Here is a 23,625-nt window from a genome sequence, read left to right on the forward strand (position 1 = left end):
ATGTGACCTTTGAAATGAAAATTAAGAGTTTAACCATCAATACATTATGAATTTGTTGTCTAATGTTTCAAATAAAATATGATGAAGTCTTGTATTAATTACAATTAACCAAAAAGACTTAAATAAGTATATACATCTCCAACACTCTTATTACGTAACTTACAAGAGAATATTTATATCATATTTTCTTACCACAATTACTTTTAAGGTATTGTTTTCAAACTCAAACCTTATAAATTTTTTTACTTATCACGTCGTAGCGTAAATTTTTCAATTTCTTAATGGATTAAAAATACGAAAAGTAGAAAAATAAATTATGAAATTGAAAATAATAACATATTTGTTTATTGTTAGTTTGTTATTGACCCAACTACCCGAAGCATCACCCGGACAAAAAAAACTAGTTTTATTTTACAAGAAGGCAACAATAAGAAATGGCAAGAAAATCCCTCATTTTACAAAAATATACTACTCATCAAATATATTGTTCTGTATAAATAAAGGGGAACATTAACTTGAGTTGGCATAATATGGAACTCATACCAGAAATTTTGCCACATTACTTTAAAAGTTAAATGTACATCAAACATGTATTTATGACCCAAAGCGGCCCAAAAGTCATGGTCACAAGTCACAAATGTAGTAATGAGCGGTTTTGCTAGAATAGGCAATAATAAAATTAATATTTTAGTAAATGAGGTTGAGAAGAGTAATGACATTGATCCACAAGGTAACAATTTATATGTATATGAACAAATATCATTTTATTACAAAAAAAAAAATCGAGTCGAACTATGGTTTTCCTCTACTTATAAAAAAAAAAAAAAGTAAAGATGAAATATAAAAAGTAAAAACATGATAGTAATGAACATTATCTCTATTATTAGAACTTAAAAGTATAAATGTTTTCTCCAACGCTCCGACATCATACATATAGACGATATAGTATTTAATTGTTAATTATTGGGGAGAAAAAATATTCTTAGCATTTAGAATTTTGTATAGGTTAATTTGACTCAAATACAATTTTTTTTTATGTAGAGTGGAGAGAAAAGTAAGGAGGACTCTCACCTCCCCTAACACTATTTGACAATTAGTGGATAGCTGTTAGCTGATTATATTAGTTGATAGTTGTTAGCTGATTCTATTAGCCAATTTTTCTAACGAATTGTATTAGTTGTTTGTTAAAGGTGTTTGGTAAGTAGCTGATAGCGGATTACTCCATGTCTCTATCATTGCGTAAACTGACTCAATAAAGACATGAGCATAATCTATTATTGTATCTTTAAATATTTATTAATGTAATTTGTAACAACCTTAGGACATAAATGTAATTGGCCTACTCATATTTCAAATCTATAATGCCAAAAAGCTCCTCCCCCAACTTTTTCAGAAAAAGCTTTTTGGCTCGATAACTTAATTGAATTTTTTTCACTAAACACTCAAATTAAAAGATGATAAATGGACTGGACATGCTTATATTTGAGGTTGTCCATATCCGCCCATTAATATTAGCGGGTAGGACTTGACCCGTCCATCCAATTTTTTATTCAAAATTTGTTATCTAAATCCATAATTTTAACAGACCTAACTGAAAGGGCTTAGCGAGCCTTCCCGTCCATTAACAACTCTAATACAAGCCATAATCTATGGAAAGTCGGACACTTGGAGTGAGAAAGAATGAACAGCTTAATCATCACCGCGGGGAACGCGTAGGTGTCGTCCGTAAGGGTGCATTGAAAAAAAAGTTGATTTTTGCAGACATATCCTTTTCAAGTTTTCATGAGTTTATATGATATGTGTTGAGCGTTGGATTAATGTAAGAAAAAAAAGGCAACAATACAAGTCAGCCATCACTGCCTTTCACTAATCACACCATTTATATTTGATTATGACTAGGGACCAAAAGTAGATCAGCCAACATTTAATCTTAGTACTACGCATCGCCCACATTATTGTGGTGGTTCAAAAATTCACACGCACGAATTAAGTTTTGGTTACTAAATATTCTTTCTTTTTAAGAGTATATATAAATATTTTCTCAAAAAAAAAAGAGTATATATAAATAAAATCCTAAGAATAATTTCAATTATTGACATTCTTCCCATCACAATCTCAACTATTATTTACTCTTTAAATAATTTTACAAATCTTTACCAAATATCTACAAGTAAATTCTTTTTCCACCAAATATGCTTTAACCTTTCAAATTCGTCATATAACCTCATTATCTTTGAAATCGATCATATACCCTTAATAACTATTAGGTTTTTTTAGTCATTAATCCACATTTTATTACTAAATAGTTTTCTCCTATTTGACTCATCTATCTAAATCACAAATTTTGAAGCACCTTCTATTATCCTCTTCTTTAACTCTCTCTCTTTTTTTTGGTTATAGGTGGTATTTTAGTGATTGTCTATTAGAGTAAATCATGACAAAGTAAGGAATTAATCAGGGGTTACTAACAAAATTAAAGACTGATGACTAAAAAAGTTGATGTTTGTTAGTAATTGACGGCATATGGTGAATTTAAGGAAACTAAAAAGTAAATAATTCATTTTGAAAAGTTGGAGGCTAATTGACGAAAAATATATTACTTGGTGATATTTGTTGAAAATATCCAATAATTTTAACCACAAGAATTTTATATCAAAATAACATCAACTCTCAAGTTATTTTTTACTTGTTAAATATATTGTTTTATTATTTCGACGTTTCCTCTTTTAATTTGTCTGATCCTACATCAATCCCATCAGAGTTTGATACATTATTAAATCAACTCTTATATCAATTTTACTCTTATATCAATTTTATAAGGTCATGAGTTCATTTTAGTAGGCACCTCCATAATATTTACGATAATTATAAAATAATACATTAATTATTAAAGATTATTATAAGAATGTATAATTGGGATGATTCCTATAAACTTTTCTTCACATGATTTTAAATAGGGAAAAGCTAAATGCAGCTCTGAGAGATACATATAAGAAGCTAAAAATGGGGAAAAAAAAAAGCATTACCTGATCATTTATTACATAGATTAATGCAAATTTTTGTCATAAATTGACAACTAATTTTCAATTTTTAAACAATGTATTTATGTCTTATATACATCCCTTCTAAATATAGCATAACCCTTTAAAATATCATAGAACACATATTTAACTTATTACTTCCTAGATTTTTTTCCCTCTCAAGCACATGTATGTTGCCAAGGTTGAAAGTGCGAGCTTCCATGCAATTTCAGTTGTGATCTCGAAGGGCAACACTTGACGTGGTTAGGGATGGCAGTGGGGCGGGTTAAGTAGGAGACCCGCCCCATCCCTGTCCAATTGGGGCGCGGATGGGTCTAGGTTTGGCGGGGATGGGGCGGGGATGGGGATTAAAATTGTACCCGCAATGGGTGGTGGCGCGGGTGTGGATTTTATGTTATACCCGCCCCATCCCCGCCCGCCCCACCCCACCCCACCCCCGCCTGCCCCACCCCCGCCCCGCATATTTATTATTAAAATTCTATTTATATACATATATTACTAATGTATTTGAAGACACTTTTGATATGTAATAAAACATTTGCCTTTGTTAATGTATTTTAACTTTTCTTTTACTATATTGTATTGTGATTTTGTGAAGTACACAACTATAATGGGCTTATGGTAGATTTTTTGGTGGATTTTTTGCGGGGATGAAGTGGGTATGACGCGGGTACGACGTGGTGCGGGGGTGGGTCTAGAATTTCCCCCCGCAATGGGTGGTGGGGCGGGGATGGGGATGAAATCTTCCCCCGCAATGGGTGGTGGGGCGGGAATGGGAATGAGAATTTAATGCAGGTGCGGGTGTGGGGGTACCATCCTCCGCACCCGCCCCGCCCAATTGCCATCCCTAGACGTGGTAGTTTGTTTTGCTTAGCAAATTTCAGACGATCTTGGCTGAATGGCTGAAATAAAACAAGAGGCAAAGAGAAATTAAATACGCTCGAGCTCTTATAGAAGAGGCCTGCTCTTATTTTCTTATGATGTAATATTATCACAATTCATGGTTGTATTATAGTGATAGTTTTTTAAAATTTATATATATATATATATATATATATATATATTATATATATATATATATATATATATATATATATATATATTATATATATATATTATATTATATATAAGCTTGGTTTATTGGTAAGGAAAGAACCTACCAACTTCAAAGTTGGAGATTCAAGCGCATACATGTTATGATAACAAAAAAATTAGAAACATATGAGAGGCTGTTAATCCTTAATACCATGAAAAAAAAAAAAAATTGGATCAAGTCCACAATTGCTTATTCTGCACCGAAAACCATATGATACGGTCAACTTTCATTTGATATATATATATACATATATATATATATATATATATATATATATATATATATATATATATATATATATATATATATATATATATATATATATAGTCAATTTTCATTTGATATTGTCAGTTTTTGTACGATATAATTACCTTTTATATAGTCAGTTTTTGTATGACATAGCCAATATTATGATATAGTCAATTTTCGTATGATTTAGTCGATGTTTTTTCCTTATATAGTGTTTTTGCATGATAAAGTCAGTTTGGGTGCACAATAAATTACTATGAATCCGATGATCCACCTAACACGTTTTGAATTCCATGTACTCCCTCCGTCTTATAATAGTATGAACAATTTTATTTTCTATTTGTCCCAAATTAGTTTGAACACTTTCATTTTTCATATGTCCCACTATTATTAAGTATATATTTCTTTTTACACTCCTTAACTTTATCAATTCAAAATTTCTCTCTCCTCCAAACAAAATATCCCAGCAACTCCTGTTACAACTACTTTTTTAATAGAATAACACTTGACAATTACATTACAACTTATCACCTTAAATTAGGCCATGTTCTTCTAGACTGAATAAACTCAATTGAATTGTAGAGAGAAACTGAATTGAAAATAAATCTAAAAGTACAAGACCTTACTAGTTTCAATAAGTATTCAGATCTTTTTAGGACAACAAGAAGTAATAAAGTAAATATATGAGAGAAAAAGATTAATGGAAAATGGAAATAGGTATTGATGGTAAACTTCTTTTTTGAAAGGAATTGATGGTAAACTTCTATAAATTAAATATGTAACAAGTACGGTTAGATTTGAGCTTTGCCAAGTTCTTTTAGCTGAAGATGGACATGGGCTTTCGCATTTTAAACATGCAGAAGAGCCGAAAATACAACTCACAAACTTTTATGGGCCTATGCGGGTATATGCATTTATTGATTTCTTTCACTGTCCCTGTGTCGCACTACTCGTGCAAGTTGCAAGGCAACAACCATTTTCTATTACTTCCTCCTTTCATAATACTCGCTACACTTTTCATTGTAAGAAGTATTTAAATCAATTTTAAGATAGATTAAAAACAAAATATTTAACATAAATACGAACAAAAAGTCGTTCGATATTTTTTTTGGCCACTCATTGGGAACACCTTGGTAAGAAGTAGGATCCTATTGGACCAGCACTTCTTGCAGGTTAGTCAACTCAGCTAAATGGATCAAAGCTTGAGAGTAGGGGAGAGATAAGAGAATCTCTATCCCAAGCACTAGTAGGTAATATGGTTCGAACTTGTGACTTTGTGAGTTCCCCCCCACCTCCACCAAGCAACTTGGTTCTAGAAAGTTGTTTGATATGCCTGACTTAAACCATCGTCTACTAAAAGCATATATATACCAATAGGAAAATTTTGACTCATGGTAAGATATTACCTCAAATTCTAGAGGTATGAGATTTTTTTGGGACCCCTTTCGAAAACCTTTGGTAAAAATAATTTTCTCTGGGCTTCCCTCACATAGAGCCACTCGCACACAGGCACAACAAGCCTTAATCCCCCTTCCTCCCGAGGTATGAGATATGTGTCTTATCAAGCGAGGGAGTTTAAAATTCGAAACCCTCTTATTTTTTCCCTTACTCATAAAGTGCATGACATCGTAAATACTTAGAAACAATAATAATAATAAAAAAAACACCTAGTGCATAACCATGTCCATAAGGGTCTCACTTGGAATGTTTTTCCTATTAAAACATGTATATGTTTTGTAACAGAGGAAGCACGCACTAGGAGGCCGTTTGGTTTTAAGATATATAATGGAAAAGGAATGAAAACAAATAGAGGGCAATAGTAATAAAAATAATTATAATTATTAGGTATTTGGTTCAAGTCATGAAATGGAAATAAAATGGTAACCATTATGCTGGCCATAGACAGAGCTCTTTCGGTGGAGTTCGATTCTTTGGTCCTAGTGAAGAAGATGTGGTCTAATACTAACTAGTGTTCTAACCACTTCGCAGTGGCAAAAAAAAAAACATCACAGTGATCCCAACCGCAATTGCTTTGATCCAAGACGAGAAAGACTTGGTAACTCAATTATTAGAGTCTCTTAATAACTCTAACAAGTGGCATTTTGTTAAGATTATAAACCGGAGGTACCAATGTAAACTCAAATTTAAGTTGGTACCCAAATTTTCACTTTGATACCAAGTAACTCTGATTTGGTACCGACTTATTATCGGAGTCTTCAAAGGACTCCAACAATAAGACGCCAAACAAAGCTCATCCAGGACCAACTATAGAAGGTTTAGATAAAAGAGTAATCTTAATAAACCAGGGCAAGAATGACTTTTCATTGCCTTACTAAAAGGCAAGAAATAGTTTTTTCTCCTTGTTTTCCACCCAACCCAACCATTAGCCATATAGCTTTTTTCCGACATACAGGCAAACACTAGTCAATAGTCATAATCCACATTATCTTTTAAGACTTTAGCTAGGACAAAATCTTTAGAGTCACAATCACCTATGACTTTATGTTCCTCCTCTGTGGCTGCCATTAAACCACGACTTAGGAACTATTCCTGAACTATGCCATAAACAAAATAAATATTATACAAAATGTAATATAAGTGGCATATATATCCACCACCTGAGATTGATATATCTCACTGTTCTGTTCCATTCACATGATGTTCATGTGACATAGGTACATGACAATAGAAAGACCATAATAGAAGGAAAATTTCAGAAAAGCTTCTGAAAAGTTTGATCATGGAACTACCCATCTAATTATATACGGTATGGTAGGGCATAGAATTCATGTCTTGGCATAACAAGAGCCCCATACAGGACCATCATGGAGACATTTTTCTGACCCTAATATAAATGCACATGGAATTTGCTAGAATTCTCTTCTTCTGTATTCAAGACTCGTACTCTGAAAAAAAGAAAAGAAAAGAAAGAGATAACCTGGAACCGCTTGTTAAAAGCATGCATGCAGGCTGCAGCTGGCCCATGAGCATTCAATAACCAGCTACGGGTGAGAATGTCGAAAAATATTAAGTGAAATTGCCAAAAAAATGAAACTTTGATATATGATCTCAACTTGTAAGTGTATACACAGTTTGTTTTTATAAGCTGCTAACAAATTCAGACAAGTACAGCTTTCTGTATTCAGTAAAATACTGTTAAAAAGACAACCTGTTGAATTTATTCATCAATTCTCTGAATCTGACAATGTAAAACAGAGGAAAATGTAGTCTTAGCTTATCACCTATAAATCTTGTAACAGTACAATTTTGCTATGTGTTTGTTTAGTATTAAAATCAAGTAAGGAGACTAACCTTATGGATCGTTTTACAAATACAGTTTGCTATAAAGGGAAAGTAGGTACCATAACTTATGACTTCCTTCGTTTGGGGATCCCAATGACTTCGTCATCACTATCTTCAACGAATCTTTTCTTCACCTTCAAATCGCCGTTTTTTGACACTAGTTTTTGCCTATTTGAACTCTCGGGTTTACTATAGGATGGTGGAGATTTTATTGGTGTTCCCATCTTCTGTTGTTTCTGCTTCCGTTGCTTCCTTTCATGAGCCTTTTTAGCTTTTTCAGAGCTCAATAAACCGTGTTCCATCAACCTGTAAAACAGACATTGTTACTGTCTTCACATCACAAATATCAAGTTATTTCACACATCATATAACTACGTCTAGAAAAATAATTCGATTCAGGTTCAGGATTTTCGCCCAAAGAGTGTTCAATTGAACGGAAGGCATTTTTGGGAAAAGTGATTTTCACACTTTCCTTTGCCCGGTTTGTAAAGACTGGAAAGTATATTTTAACGCAGTGGAAAACAATTTCCCCAAGGGAGGAAAACATTTTCCTACTTGAATGAATGATTGCCATATTAACTCCCTATTTCTTACCTTCCTCTTTCCTTCGTCCCATCCATTCTCTCCCTTCCATTTCACTCTCCCTTTTCTGATCTAACTTGTTACGCAAGGAACTAGACAAAGGAAAACTAAGGGCTCGTTCGACAATCAGGCCATTTCACTCTCCCAAGGGCGGAAAACTAGTATTGATTATTGTTTTTTGTTTTCAGTTTTTTTGAAAACCAAAAACATAAAGGATGGAAACCAAAAAAAAAAAAAGTAGTCTCTAGTTGTCAATTTTCAAAATTGACAATTTTAGTATAATGTTTAGGATAAGTATGACTAATTTTGAGTTTATTATACTCCTTATATCATAGGACTTCTATGTTCACAAAACCAAAAACTGAAAACCGACAATAATGCCCGCACAGGCCCTAATTTACGATTATGTTTTCCCCAAAAGGAAATTTTCATTAAAATTCATTATCTGCCCAATCAAATGAAACCTAGGTCAGACAAAGGAGCTCAGTAATTCAAGTGGAATGCCCACAAGAGAGCATAACAAAACATTATATCATCAAAAACTATCATCTTTTTACTTTTAGGAAAGAAAAAGCAAGATCACAGCAGTAGAACTATGACGTGCAAAAACAGTAATGCTAATGCTTGAAAGTTTGTCAGAGAATATGATTGACGCACTTGTACTTCTTTCTTCATAACCCAAAAAAAAAAGGCAGCTTATTTTTGTTTGTCAAGTTCTAGATTCTGGTCCACAATAGTCATATCAGGAGCTGCTGAAACCCAGAATGAAGTAGCTAAGAGTCCCCCTTTTAGACAATCTGGTTACATATAGAGTGGAGACTGACGTCTAGAATTGACATTTTAAGTTAAAGAATGGGCAGCACCATCCAATTTTCAGCATGAGTTAAATACAATTCTACATCAAGGAAAGCATTTATGCAACCTTTGTCCCTTTATGGCACAGAATCGACATCCAACCGCAAAATTTAATGCAGAAACAAGCCAGCCCAAATTGTACCATTGTGATAATGTTAATACAAAGAAAGAGACTTTGCTTCAATTATTTTTACGTTCAGTTTCACCAAAGAAAAGCTCAAAAAGTTAGAAATAATCAGTAGGAAGCAAGTCATTTCGCATGAACAGTAAGGTGGTGGAGCTTTGGTCATTCTTTGGTGATCTAACAAAATTACTTCAAGAAGTAAACTAGCTCAAATATGTGATCCGCAAATGCGAAGGGTAATTTCAAAAGCGTAAAGTGTGATATGGACAACAAAAAAGTGCACTTTGCAATTATAATATAGTTACATTCATACATGATTTCGCGCCCACAAGAGTTTCACAAGCATGATCAGAAATATAAATTGTTGTGTATATAAGAGCGGATGATAAGATAAGACTTAGGAAGCATTTGACAATTGAATATTGACTGTTTTATTTGGTTGGTATGACCAACAGTTTGTATTCGCTGTTTGATTACTTAAACTTTAGAAATGAATTTGGTATACTACATGTTGGTGTTGGCTGTTTAATGCAAAATGCAAGAAGAAGTCATATTCAACTTTTTAGTTTTGGCTGAAAAGTTGGAGTTTAAACTAACCAAAAAGCTAATACAGAAACTTTTTTTGCATTGTTTCACCATAAGGTGAGGCCAAAAGCTAATGAAAAGGACACCCAAAATCCATCTACCAAGCAGCTCCTGAAATGTTACTCAAACACGAATTAAGAATCTACATGAATATGGGTGTCCAATTGTTCGACTCGGCTAATTTGTAGTAAAAAGTAAAGTTTTTAGTTTGAAATGAAGTTTAAAAGTGTTGTGTCAGACATGACACAACACGCAATTCTTGAGGTATATGAAATTGTCGAACTAACATAAAAACTCCTTGAAAAGTTGAATCTAAAAAATTAAAAGCCTTTGTAACATCAATAAAAAGTAGTTAACATTTGTCGACATGACAATATATAATGTGCCATGTGAGCTATATGCCCCATCAACTCATAGATCTAATATAGACCTCTACTTTAGCAAGGACTTCCTAGGACTAACACAGTTTAAAGATGCTTAAAGAAGGGAACTTCAACATCAAGAGACTTAATCGTCCCTAGACGTTTATCTGTTTATGAATAAGATAGAGATGTGATCCTGGACGTTCTAAGCCACATATTTAGATTCTACGTTCGATTAGACATGACCAAGTCCCTGTCAGCAATTCAGACAAAGGCATTCATTTTCATGATTGTTTCTAATACTACCAACTACTGTCTCCATTACTGTTTAATATCCAGCTGAGTAATTTGATCGAGACATGTAAACAAGTAGCAAGCAAATAAGAAGTAACCACGACAAGTTGCTAATACGACTCTCTCCCGCGTTTGATGCGTGGGAGCTGTTACATAAAATACAGTTGTGGAAGCATATTCAAGAGCTAGTTAAGATGATGCTCCAATATCAGATAAGGGGGGTGGGGGGAGTGGGGATGTTAGGTTATCAGTTAAGTGGGCTCTGCAAGTGCTTGTAGTAGTTGGTAATTTAATTGAATGAATTAAATAAGTAATTTGGAAAGCATCAAACTTGCATAAACTACCAGAGTATCAAATTCAACAATATGATTTTCCTTCAGGACAAACTATAAGCTACCAGATAATTTCATGATAACCAGACAAAGAAGCAGGTTCAACAATGACTGGTCTGGAATTGTTATCCTGATAATGTAGAAATCAATACAGAGAGCCAACTAAAATAAATTTGGAGGATGATCACAAGCTTCCAAGCACAATAAAGGCTCTCATAAAGAAGGCAACAGGTTGATCCATACTGGAATTTGTTGTTGTTGAAAGAAGGCATGCATATATTACACTAAAGAAGTCATGATTAACCAAATTAGGATACTCAATGTACTGCATAGTAATATTATAGAAGTAAAGTAATCTTAGGCATGGAAACGTGTTTATGCAGCTGCCTTTAATGCGTCCTTCGAAGGTCATCATACAATTCTAAGCCATCATGCACTGTCATCCGGTAAAGAATGGGAGCTAAGCGAAGTATCATAAACATTATAAAGGTGACACATTACGACTACAGATCTCTTTCCCTGGAGTGTCAGCATCACACTTGAGTAAACAGCGACATACTATATAAGCCCTTACTACCAGTTATCACCAAGAGCAAGAACCTGCATGCACTAAAGCCAAGATATGGCATACAATTTGTACATAGGGTACATCTCCAGACCACCTATAAACAAGCCAAATCAGCACTCACCAGCTCACAATGCAGTTAATTGGTGCCAAAGGGACTAAGGGTATGTTTGGCCAAGCTTCCAGAAAACAGTTTCTGTTTTTCAGAAGTAATTCTGCAGACACTGTTTTTACAGAAGCTGTAAGTGTGTTTGGCCACAAAATTTCAGAAGTGCTTACGAGGGACAGTAACACTTTTACTTTATTTGGTCCATATTTATAATAAACCGTCTCTGACCTATTCTTTCTTTTCTAATTATAATTATCTAAATTAATTAATTTGTTATAGTAATTTTTCAAAAATTGTCTTTGCAAGTTAACCTTTTCAGAAACATGATATTTGCTTCATTAGATTTATATGCAATTAAAAATATCAAAACTATGCTTACACTGCAAGATAAGATAGATTTGAAATGTTTTCCTTGTAAATAAACAAAAAAAGAAAAGATAGATTCTCATTTCCCCGCCTGCTTTCTAGTTCTCGGCTTTAATCTTCCTCAACACATAATCGAGTCAATCACTTACAAATGCATTGTCAAAAAATGAAATACAACACCAAAGCCCCTATTAATCTCTGTCGTTTTCACTTACCCTCAAATTTCTAGAACCATCACCTTGAATAAAATCCAAAATCTCTTCCATTACCACCACCATAACTGACAATGAAGAGAACGATGGAATACACCAACGAGACAACCCACTCTCATAATATAAACAGAAATTGAGCAATTCTCGAGTTGCAATGGAGTCATCTTTTTATGGCTGTGAGGAGCATTGGGAAGCTTGGGGTGTTTCTATTTATGGCAAAGCTATATCATCACGATAAGCTTGGGAAGATAATTTTGTCTGCTTGAAAACTTCATTACAGCTAAAAACAGCTCCCCATAATTTGAGAATTTTGAGATTAGCGCTTTTATTTCTAGCCCCTCTACAAGCATTTTGGCCTTCTAGATAAACTATTACTATTGCTCAAAATCCCCTTGTTTGTCCCAACTTCAGTTTCTTAAGTTGAGAAACAGTATCAAAAGTCAGGCCAAGCACTATCTTAGGTGAACCAAGCTCTTATAATTCTTGTTAAAGGAAAACTAGAGAAATATAGGACATCAAGTTCATCTGATGAGTATAATATGGGAGTCTGTCAGATATTAGCATCGGCACAAAAGTTGAAGTTCACTGCAATTGAAAAATGAAAAATGATGAAATAAATAAAACAAAAACTGACATTTGGCAAGTTATGGAGAAAGGATGGGAGAATTTTTCCGCTAATTCAGATGGTGCCTAGGGAAAGGTCACAGCAGTGACTTCTGGACTCATGAATTGAGCTTCCTAGGAACCCTAAGGACCCTTGTTATCCCGCCCCCAACACAAGGGAAAAAGAGAACTCCAGAGTCCGTTGACTTAATTAGAATTAGAAAGTGTGATTTATCCATCCTAACAATGCAGCTGCCCCTTGATGTTCTAAAGTGAATCATGCTTACATTTCCTAACAAGGAGAAGACATACTAACATCCTCCCTTTACTCAGAGTAAATCTTTTATTTTAATAGACTGTATAAAGACATTTGGCAGAAGAAAACAGAAGACTGGGATCTGACAGCTGGGACATTAGACGTAAAGGCTCCTGCCCACCCAAGATCAAGTTCTTCCTTTGGAACTGTCAGTGGAACGAAACAGTCTCTTCACAAACTCTCATTTAGCCATCAGAGTACACATTTCTCCCTCCCTTTGCTTCATTGTCAAAATTGTGCAAGAATCTATCACCCATGTCATAGAGACTGCCCTAGGGCTAACTATATCTACTTTTTCCTTCCCATCCCCCATGACTTTTTCTATAAGAAAAGGGAAACTTGGCTCAAAAAAAACATATACTTCATATTAAATGTAGTAAATATCCCCTAGGCTTTTTGGTTTACTACATGCTGGAAATTTTGGCTTAGAAGTTAGAAGGAACAAATGGACCTTTAGAAAGCAAACCCCACCTCTAAAACACTTTTCGAAACCAAAGCCTCTGACTGGTCCGAAAATTCCATTATTCAGTTCCTCATTTTCCTTCAACACCCTTTCAAAGTTTCAACCTGTGATTAGCAACACGATCATCAGAAGACCCATTGAAATATATTTGTAGATGCTTTTCTGTCCTACTGAATTAATTGCAGTTACAGCTGATGCCTGTATAAACAGTCAAGAATGAATAGGCCCAAGAATTCATTTGTAAGTTATAGTGCACTGAAGAAATTGTTGCACAATTCAGCACTATAAGACATGCATTTGACTCAGTAATAAATCTGAATTGAGAGGGCTTCATGACATCCTCGGATTCCAAAGAGGCAATCAGGAGGGATCATCAAATTTGCAAAATAAAATATTGTTATGCTGACAAGTGGATTACGAGTCCTTGTGCAAAACAGGAAGGCTGGAAAAGGTTGAACATCTGACCATGATTATTAATGGGGAAACAAGTTTGCTAGCGAAGAAGGCAAGAATTATTGACATGAAGGAAAGTCATATTTGTTTCCCTTCAAAAAAAAGGAAAGTCATGTTTACTAGATTGAAACAATGTGGATATGCATTTCAGGGAATCTACTAAATTCTCATCCCAACACTTCTCAGCTTGTAAACCTAAGCACTTTAACAATCCTTAAACTTTGTTTTCTTTTTCAACTCTCCAGCCAGAGATATGACATTGAAGTTTCGGAGGACAGTTATAAAATTCAAATATGACAAAATAAACACTTGAAAAACTGATGCTCATAGGAAAAACACAAAATGCTTTAGAAAAGACACCCAAATCTCAGAAAATGACATAAAAGATCTGGAAAATGACTGGTTTGAAATTGACCTGGAACACTTATAACGTAACAATTTGAAAAACATACTAATAATGACACATAGCACATGAAAAAAGACACTCAAATCATCTCAGAAAATTGACAATGAAAGGTGGTTCGCATTATAAGTGTGGTTCTCATGGAAAATGCACCCTATATATACCATGAATTTAACGTAAAAAATGTGTAGTTAGGCCATAGGCAATTCCTTCTTTTTTCATCCTCAAGTGCATCTTCAAATTTGATCCTTTTTGTGGTAAGTAGTTAATCTGAGCTTTCAACGACCACCTTATATAGGCACCAGGCATGGTATAGTCGAAAGGTCTACTTTCATCAAAAGATTGAAGTAGCACAATTAATATGACCAAAAGGACATTGGCCACCTCGTACTAGATTCTACTTATTTAGTAATTTCATCCCAATCAAAAGTATCCCAATCTGGCAATCAAACATTCACATGAGTTAAAAATTTTGGAGACCAAACAAAGAGAACTATGTAGAAGTAGTCAAATTAAACACTTTAACACTATATCTACACCTGTAGAGGATTCGTGTTCCAAAGTCTAGATAACATATCCCAAAACTCAGATGACACTGACAAACAAGGGTCCAGAAGTTAGATAAGAGACATTAAAGCAGAAGAAAAGACAAATTAGAAGTCTTATAGCTAGAGTTGGTCTGCCATTCTGAAGTGAGAGAGGAAGAAAGCGTTTCTTACGTGACCACTGAGAAACATATTTTGTTTCTTCAAGCAATTGATGATTCCACGACAGGGTTATTTGTTTAATTGGCGAAACCAAGAGGTATTCCATTCTACTCTAAACAAACAGTCAGTAACGAGATCAATGTTTCCATTCCCATTCAAGACTCAACTTTATCCCAACCAAACATGGTCTTAGTTGCTCAGTGTACAATAATATATATGAAAACAAAAGTTTTCCTCACCTGGCAAGCTTTGAGGAAAGCCACTGTTAGCATGTAAAGAAACAAGACTGCTGCCAAGCAGGCAATTAGTGAAACATAAAATCAGACAAGTACCTAGCTACAACACATTGATAGACTGATGAGTGATGACGAATAGGAAGGAGGTTGTGGTTCTACCCAAAGAGAAGGTCGTTGCCACTAAAGCTTTGTTCTCTTGAACATCTTTAAAAAAAGAATAAAAAAACTACAAGAGCAACAGCTCCAAAGCCTTAATGCCAATAGGATGGGGTCGGCAACCTTTTAAGAAAAAAGATGATCAGTTCAATGAACAGTTTTATTCAAATTTTAGTTGCTTCATACAACCGATACAACAACGAAGCAATAAAAAACCATTTTAGTACAAAATAATTTCAGTTCTGTAAAGATGAAGAGAACAAGGCCTAAAATGAGAAGTATATTTTCATGGTGTTATTTCTTCCCAACTCTTAACAAATCTATAACCCCTGGAAACATCATACAAGGGGGAGCCAATGGTCGCAGAGACATAATTACATCGTCATTGAATCTTAGATGTTTCATACGAGATTGCAGGGATTTAGACGGACAACAATATCCATTAATAAGAGAATGAAGAAGAGTGACCAGGAGTCTACAAAAAGATGAACTTCAATCTTTCATGGTTGCATTTAATCATGGAGGGAGCTGCCAGGGAAAAAAAACCATGAGATTTACTTATGCGGAAAGAAAGTACAGCGCATATCCCATAACGGAGACAAAGAGGACTGTACAATCATTCTCTCAAAACAAGGCACCCACATATTAGCAAAACATACGCACACCACAAAAATGTGTACCCTGTTTACCTCATAAGCTTTTTGTTTTTTGAAGGCTCGCCTTCCAAACCTCAATAGTCTATTTGTAAATGACTGAAAATAGTAAAAAGAGACTCGTTTTATCCCTACCAAACTATAGAGCCTCTGCTATAGATTAGTCGTTGCGCACTTGCGCCTAATAATACAAAAACAAATGGTCCTTAAAAGTCTCCTTCTAAGATCATGAGGCTTCGATTTTTTAACAGCTACTACCGCTTGTAGGTGGGTAATCTCAAGTCTCCTTATAGGACTGAATAGACGTGAGGAGATAATGCCTTGTTCATTCTGCAAGCATATCCCGAAAGTAGAACCCCAGACACTTTTAACTCAATTTGCAACTTTAGCCTTCCAAATAAAGGGAGAAAGAGGAAAAGATGGTGGGTTTGGAGACCTTGTAAATGGTTATAGATACTTCCCAAACTCCAAATCATAAGGGTCCTGCAAAAAGTTGAAAGTTCCAAGAAGAAATATCACCAATTCATCATTCCTCACCAAAAAGATTAAAAAAAAAGAAGCAAAATGCTTATTCCTTGCCAAAAGATGGACCTAGAAACAATATTCTCTACATAATCTACCTTGTACTTGATCGATGATTGTGACAAGGACGATGCATGTGAAACATACTTCCAAGACTATTATAGGAAAAAAAAAGTAGAGGCACTCACCAATCTATGCCAAAGGAAACCAAAACTCATGCAAGAAGTACCACAAATATTTTCCCATTGAGGAGATGCTTTAAAAACCAAACTGACCAGAACTCATTCAAGAAACGCCACGACTATTTACCCATTAAGCAGATGCTTCTAGTCACCAAATTGAACAAAACTCAGCAAGAAATGCCACACACTAATTGCCCATGACAAAAATGTTTTTAGACACCAAACTTCTCAAACTCATGCCTCTTCCTTAGGCCTATAGACACATGCTCAACCACCAAGATGATCTCTCTGCTTTTCACCTCCTCTAACCCGTAAGAAAGCTCTCAAAATCCTTTTAAACCTCCTAAATACTCCCATTAAAAGCTTAAAGAGGGGGAGAGATACTTATGCATATAGAAAAGGTAAGTCTAACTAAGGGTGATACGACCAAAAAGAACAATAAGCCTGTAGTTTCAAAAAAAAAAAAAACTCAGACAATCAGGTGCCAGAAACTACACCCTGAGGGACTATCCCCTAAGAGAAACAAGGTAAAGGATAAACCATGAATGACCCAACGTACCAAGAAAAAAAAAAAGAAATTGAGAAGGCAGGCATTCCACTGACAATAGACCTGAAAAAATTATTCTTAAGAGACGAGCAACTAGAAAATATGAAATTCAGTCGAAACATTTAAGATCCTCTAGGAGTGTACAGCAAGTAGAGAACAAGTCTTACAGGCAAATCCTAATTTCTTTCTTACCATAACATCCTTACTCACAACATCAGCCAATAAAGGAGAGACATAGTCACTTAATCTGAAACCGAGAAAAGCCTTAAGTCTCTACAACCTGTTAAGTCCACTAATCCAGCTCTACCTAAGATCAAAACCCTTCCTCTGTATCACTGTATCCAAAAAAAAAAAAATTACATCAAACCATATCATAAACTTTCTCAATACTGAGTAAAGAAATAAAAGTAGAACATCCATCTTTAAATCATCCACCACTTGATTACCTACCACAGAGCCAGAAAAGATTTTGTACACCATCCACAAAGGCACTTAGATAAGAAAGTCATACTAGGTAAAACTACACTTAATTGGTCAAAAGAAACCACAGCCAAAAATCTTACAAACAATAGTAAGCAGACTAATAAGCCAAAGTTCCTCAACTACAGAGTTATTGCTTATCTTCTGAGAACTTATCTTCTCTCAGCTCAGCTTTTTGCAAACTTGACGATAACTTGGACTGTTGATATCTGCTCATTTAGTTTCTAAACAAATTTCAAGCTTAAGATGTGTAATTACAGAGCTTCTGAATACGGAGTCTTTACTAATTTCTTTAATCGTGGGTGGAGGTTCTTCCTGCAATCTATATGAGACTTCCACTTGGTACTCACTTCAAGTTCACTTCTAGATCCCTAATAAAGACATGCACCATTAAATTCAATGTCTTAAGAGAGAGTAGATTAACATTAATAAGAAGCACCATAACCAGCTTCATGTTCATGTTGGCTTCAAACTTCAAAGCTAGAAAAAAAAATAATGAGACTCCCTATGGGCTAGATTCTAATAAAAGGTTTTCATTGGGTTAAGTTCAAAGATGAGTGCAACTTCAAACCTGCTGAAGGTCTTGGCAATAGGGACCGAAGGGACATCCACATGATAGATCTCACAAGACAAGGTGGCTCTAGATGTTTGTAAAGAGATATGAGGCATTGTAGAAGAACATCATTAAGCACTTACACAATGATGAGAATCTCGGATGGTGGGCAAGATGTCTTATGCTCTTCTTTTAATGGTGTAGGAATATGGAAACCCCATATCAGGAGAATTGTATGTTGCAAGTCCTTGGTTGTGCTCAATGTAAAGAGTGGTTCAAGGATAGTGTGTTGGCATGACTTGTAGTGCACAGAACAACCCCAAAAGCTCAATTTCCATATTCGCTCAGTTTTTCTTTACTTACAAAGGCTAACATCTAAGAAGTGTTAGCACCGGATGGTAATCAGAATTCAGAAGCATTAGAATGTGACTAAATTTTTTGAAAATGATTCAGTCTCAAGGCTTTTGGACCTTTTTCAGTAAAAACAAAACAGATTGATTTAGAAAAAAAATCATTAGATGGCCTACGAAAACGCCAAAAGTGACTCTCTTTCTATAAAAAGCTTTTCTTAAGGTCTTTACGGCCCGTTTGGTTAGATGTTATAAATGGTGGTAGTTGTAATGCACTATAGTGTAAATTTGTAAAGAACATCCCACATAATTATCCATGGTAATGCTATTTGATCCCAAAACATCCATTTTCTTCCTAAAATCTTATTACTATCCTTTACCACTTGGGAAGGTTGTATTGAGTGGTAAAGGAACTTTATATAGGAAAAGACATATTTTGTGATGAAATTTCATTACCATGGTCATTTACATGAGAACTTCTTTACAAATTTACACTAAATTATATTACCATTAGCACCATTTATGACCACTAACCAAACGAGCCGTTAAAGGTATCCCTTGCTGTTGAAATTTCGGAGGACAAAACGTCAAAACCTCCTCTAAAAGTTTACTTTTTTTTTTAATTGCTTAGGTGATTCTCATATGGAAGTACCCGACCAAGGATACTCTACAAAGTAAATTTTTCATTGCAAGCCATTGTAGGTACTTTCTAAGGAAAAAGAGTATGCTAATTATCTTTTACTCTTCTGTCCTTGGGTTCATTCGTATTGGCTATTATCATTAGCCTTGTTTGGGATGAGTGGATCCAACCTTGTTATGTGAAAGATTTACCTATAGCTTGGAAAAGAACGACGAATGCAGAAGTACGAAAATATTCTGTTGGCAATTGTTGTTGTACTTGAAAAACGGAGAAACCAACAAATTATTTAGGGGATAGCTCCCTTCGTCAAGTTCCATTTCTTTTCTTTCAAGCTTTTGTATAACTCAAGTCAAGTGTTAGGTTTTTAATGGTGCTTGACGTTTCTTGATATTATAGATAATTTGCTTCATGATAGCTCGAGGGCATATTTTTTTGTTCTTAGCCGCACTTTGGTATTATGGTATATGGGTGACACCCTTGGTGTCTATCTAATAGCTTCTCCTTTATGAGATAAGTGAAAAACTTCTCTCAAAAAGCTCTCACATAAGAGAAAGAATTATTTTTCACTTATTTCAGAATGAAGGACATATATTTCTCTAATTTTTCTCTATACTACCATACAAATAAAATAATATAAAAGACTTATCTAATGCGTCCTCCTTAGGAACTAGGTGATGAAGGTTTAATAATTAATACATACACTTTCACAAACTTTCAGTCTTAAAGAACATGAAACAAGTCATCAATAGAAAAGGCCTCTCAAGTCAAACTCTAACATCATTGTAAGTAGGATCCCAAATTAATAAAAGGACAATCAGCATCTTATCTTAAAAAGCAACCCATATATAGAGATCTACTCATGAATAGAACATGCTCCCTACATAACCACCACTCTCAAGTTTGAGCTATTTAGTACTCCTTTTGTCCTCAAAAAATTGTCTTGTGTATTATTTTGGTCACTCTATAAATTATTGTCATGCTTCCTTAAATAAAAAAATTACCCCACAACCCCGCCCAACCAATGATGAGAAACCCCCCCCCCCTCTCTCTCTCTCTCTCTCAGTAATCTACTTCTATTCTTAAATGTACAATATTTATCAGAACACCTACACTTACAGGACAATTACTTGAGTATATCTTCTTCTCCTTTCATTAACCATTTCGACGAAAAAAACCAGGGGAAGATATAGGGGGTGGCCTACCCGGGCCATGGCCCACCCCATGACCCTTAGATATAATATTAACATTTTAAAATACTTGCACAAATATCGCAGATGAGCAGATGGTAAAGTAGTTGGATTATATGCAGGAGGTTTTGTGTTCGACTCCGTCAAAGACTGTGCTGTTGCTGTTTTTCTCGCTTCCTTAATTATAGTCCTTTCGGGTCCTTTCATTGGCTTTCATGTTCTTTGGTGATCTTATTCCTGTTTCATTAATGTTCTTTTCTTTTCACTTCGGAGGGAGGTAGGTTCTCCATTTTTGTTTTTTCAACTTCTCTTCCCATTTGGCTATAATAATAACACGCAGACATTTTTATAATTACATAATCTAAAGCAATGTCATTAATTGTTGACGACGATTACAACAAAATTTTTGATACCCATACTAAAAATGTTAGGTTGATCTTTTTTTCACAATTAAAATTGTTATGTTCTTATTCTTTACTCTCCTATAGATATAACCACATTTTCGTTTATATACTTAGACTATAGTCGTGAATATTCTTATGTTGTATGATTTTATTGAAAAAAAAAAGTTCAAACTAAAGAATGATAAAATTAAACTTTTTAATACCCCTCTGTTTTGTAATGCTCTTTGAGTTATTCTATTATATATGTCATAATATTTTTTACACTTTTATGTTGGAAATGATCCCTCTGGTATTTTAATATACATTATTCTTTTCTGATTACTAAGATATTAAAGTCGCAAACTCTTTCATTCAAATAATGTACTCTGCTAAAAGTTTTTTTCATCATATCGACTTATAAAATTAGATAATACCTATTAACTTCCATCATATCTATCTATAGGTAAATGGAGTATTATTATATTATACATAAGTGAATAAAACTGGTGCATTAAGTTCGGCCCACCTTATATAAGAATCCTGGATCCGCCATTGAAAGAAACTCGACCACTTCTATGCCATAAAGCCATATATCTTTAGGTTGAAAGAGTATAACTGGATCACTCACCGTGTCAAAAAGCAGTCTCTAATCCTGTTCTGTCGTAATATACTCATATAAACCACTCATCTTTACTTAGGCCTCAAACAAATCCATTGGCAGTGAAAGAATTCTGAAGTGTAGCACTTGTGAGATAAAATGTTCCCGAATAATCTTGATGATCAAATCAATTGCTAAGGACATTGGTAAGAGCTATTGGCCACCTTAGGAACAAGTACATGCGTGCATATTCAGCCCTAAACCTAACTACGTATTTTTTACTTGCAATATTTCCATTTTCTAAGTTGCATATTACTTGCAGCAATGACACTTTTGGCAACATATTCTCTCCTTCACTCTCCTAGCACAAAGGGTCTCTTTTTATCTTTGTCATTTCCTAAATTCTTGTGCCATGCTCCAATGTTGCAAATAAAAAAAAATAGAGGAGGTATATTGGAGGAGAATCTTGTCGATTTTTCTTCTTTTTCGGATGCACTCTACTTTATATAAACATGGGAGATTCATCATAACAATATAACCCAAGGCAGATCAAACTGAGCAATTGGATGCATGTATAAATCACATTTATCAAACAGCTTTATGATGCTTACCAGAACTCAGCCATTTCGCTAGTTGGTATCTGTTTCGACAATGATTCATAGAAGATCCTCAAGGGTTCTCTCTGTTAAAACAGAATGTTACTGAAATATACGTACAATTACTCCAACACACAATGACAAATGAGATGATGAGAATTTGAAATGAAGATCAATAATGCACCACATACCTCCTCTGGAGGGTCATATTTCTGCCCTGCCAAACTGTAAACCTTCTTCTCCCTTTTCGTCGCCTTCTTTACAGGTGTAGCAGGTGCAGCTTTTTTCCCTTTCTCCTTCACATTTAAACAATGACACAACAATGATCAGATACAGTTACAGAAACAGAATCCCAAACTTAGCATCCTTATCACAACCTTTGCATGAAAAAAACCAGGACAAGTACTACACATCAGTGGACTAATGAAGCATATATAAAACTAATCCACAACATTTCATGCAATAAGTTTATCATTTATTCACTTTAAACAGGATAATACAATTTGATCAACCTCATCATAGATGATGCAATCCTAAACAACATAAACCACAAATTAAGCATTCTTGAATTCAGTTCTTAACAAAACAATTACCAAAAAAGAAAAAAAAGTAACACCAAAACTCAACATACCCAGATATTAATATAATGATTTTCTTCATAAACTTCACATAATCATCCAAAAGTTTTGAAATTTAACACAATCAGCTAAAAAGGGGTAAAAAAAAAATGATTTTCTTCAAAAACTTAACATAATCATACCTCAGATTTTGCAGATTTTACTGGAATAGACTTATTTTTAGTATCAGAAGCAGATGGGTGTTTGTTTATAATTTCAATCTTCTTTTTCAGAATGGGTTTGCTTGAAGAAGGCGTTGCTTGATTTCTGTTGATGGGTTTCACCTTCACAGCACTACTTGCCATTGAATTTATTCTCTTTAACCAAAAAATTCAAGAAAAATATAAAAAATTAAATAAAATTATATAGATTATTTCCCACCACCAAAATATAGTATTACAATGAATAGATCTATTAAATTTGGGGTTTTTCTCTCTTCTCAATCTTCTTATTATACAAATTTATCCAATTTATATAAAAAAAAAACCCCTCTTTCTTTTTCTCTCTCCTCTTCTAGCTTTCCTGTCTGGTTATGGAAATCGGTAAAGAAGAAAACGCCCATCATTCCCCCGTAATAAAAAAAGAGAAATAAAATGAAAAAGGGAGGGGGTGAAATGTGAAAATGGTGAAATGTGAAAATGGTGAAACTTTTTTCTGGGTAGAAAAGGAAAAGTGCGTTGAATTGAAATTGAATGGCTGGTAAAATGTTGTTCAACTGTTCTTAGGTTATCTTCCATTCTTCTTTAGATTCCTCTCCTCAGGATTACAATTTACAGATTAGTGTCTGTTGGAGTGTGGGCGTACCGCTTATAATGAGTGTTTTATCTAAATTGAATTGGATTTGTCTGAATTGAATTTCCATTAAATGAATCCAAAAGAATAGGGAACAATTACTTTTTTCGGTT

The 23,625-nt window shown here is 34.4% G+C and overlaps 1 protein-coding gene across 5 annotated transcripts; it reads right to left on the bottom strand.

Annotated features, from left to right (window-relative positions):
• Positions 1 to 7,537: 7,537 nt before the first annotated feature.
• On the bottom strand, positions 7,538 to 23,488 carry LOC104885354 (hypothetical protein). 5 transcript variants are annotated; one of them, XR_007271771.2, is made up of 5 exons: positions 22,864 to 23,487; positions 22,295 to 22,399; positions 22,119 to 22,189; positions 17,509 to 17,651; positions 7,855 to 7,995 (listed from the first exon to the last, which is right to left on the bottom strand). XR_007271771.2 is itself a non-coding variant. In XM_048639819.2 (5 exons), exons 1-5 carry the CDS (start codon positions 23,023 to 23,025, stop codon positions 7,991 to 7,993), a joined length of 390 nt encoding a protein of 129 aa, XP_048495776.1. In that variant the 5' UTR covers positions 23,026 to 23,488; the 3' UTR covers positions 7,856 to 7,990. The 5 variants fall into 5 exon arrangements, 3 of the variants coding, with proteins under 3 accessions (XP_010668358.2, XP_048495776.1, XP_057248671.1); XM_048639819.2 differs by lacking the exon at positions 17,509 to 17,651 and adding an exon at positions 16,502 to 16,548 and having other exon boundaries at positions 7,856 to 7,995; positions 22,864 to 23,488; XR_007271772.2 differs by lacking the exon at positions 17,509 to 17,651 and adding an exon at positions 13,466 to 13,561 and having other exon boundaries at positions 7,857 to 7,995.
• Positions 23,489 to 23,625: the final 137 nt, after the last annotated feature.

The sequence above is a fragment of the Beta vulgaris genome, chromosome 2 (assembly GCF_026745355.1).
Source record: "Beta vulgaris subsp. vulgaris cultivar EL10 chromosome 2, EL10.2, whole genome shotgun sequence".
In the NCBI taxonomy this organism is placed as follows: domain Eukaryota; kingdom Viridiplantae; phylum Streptophyta; class Magnoliopsida; order Caryophyllales; family Amaranthaceae; genus Beta; species Beta vulgaris.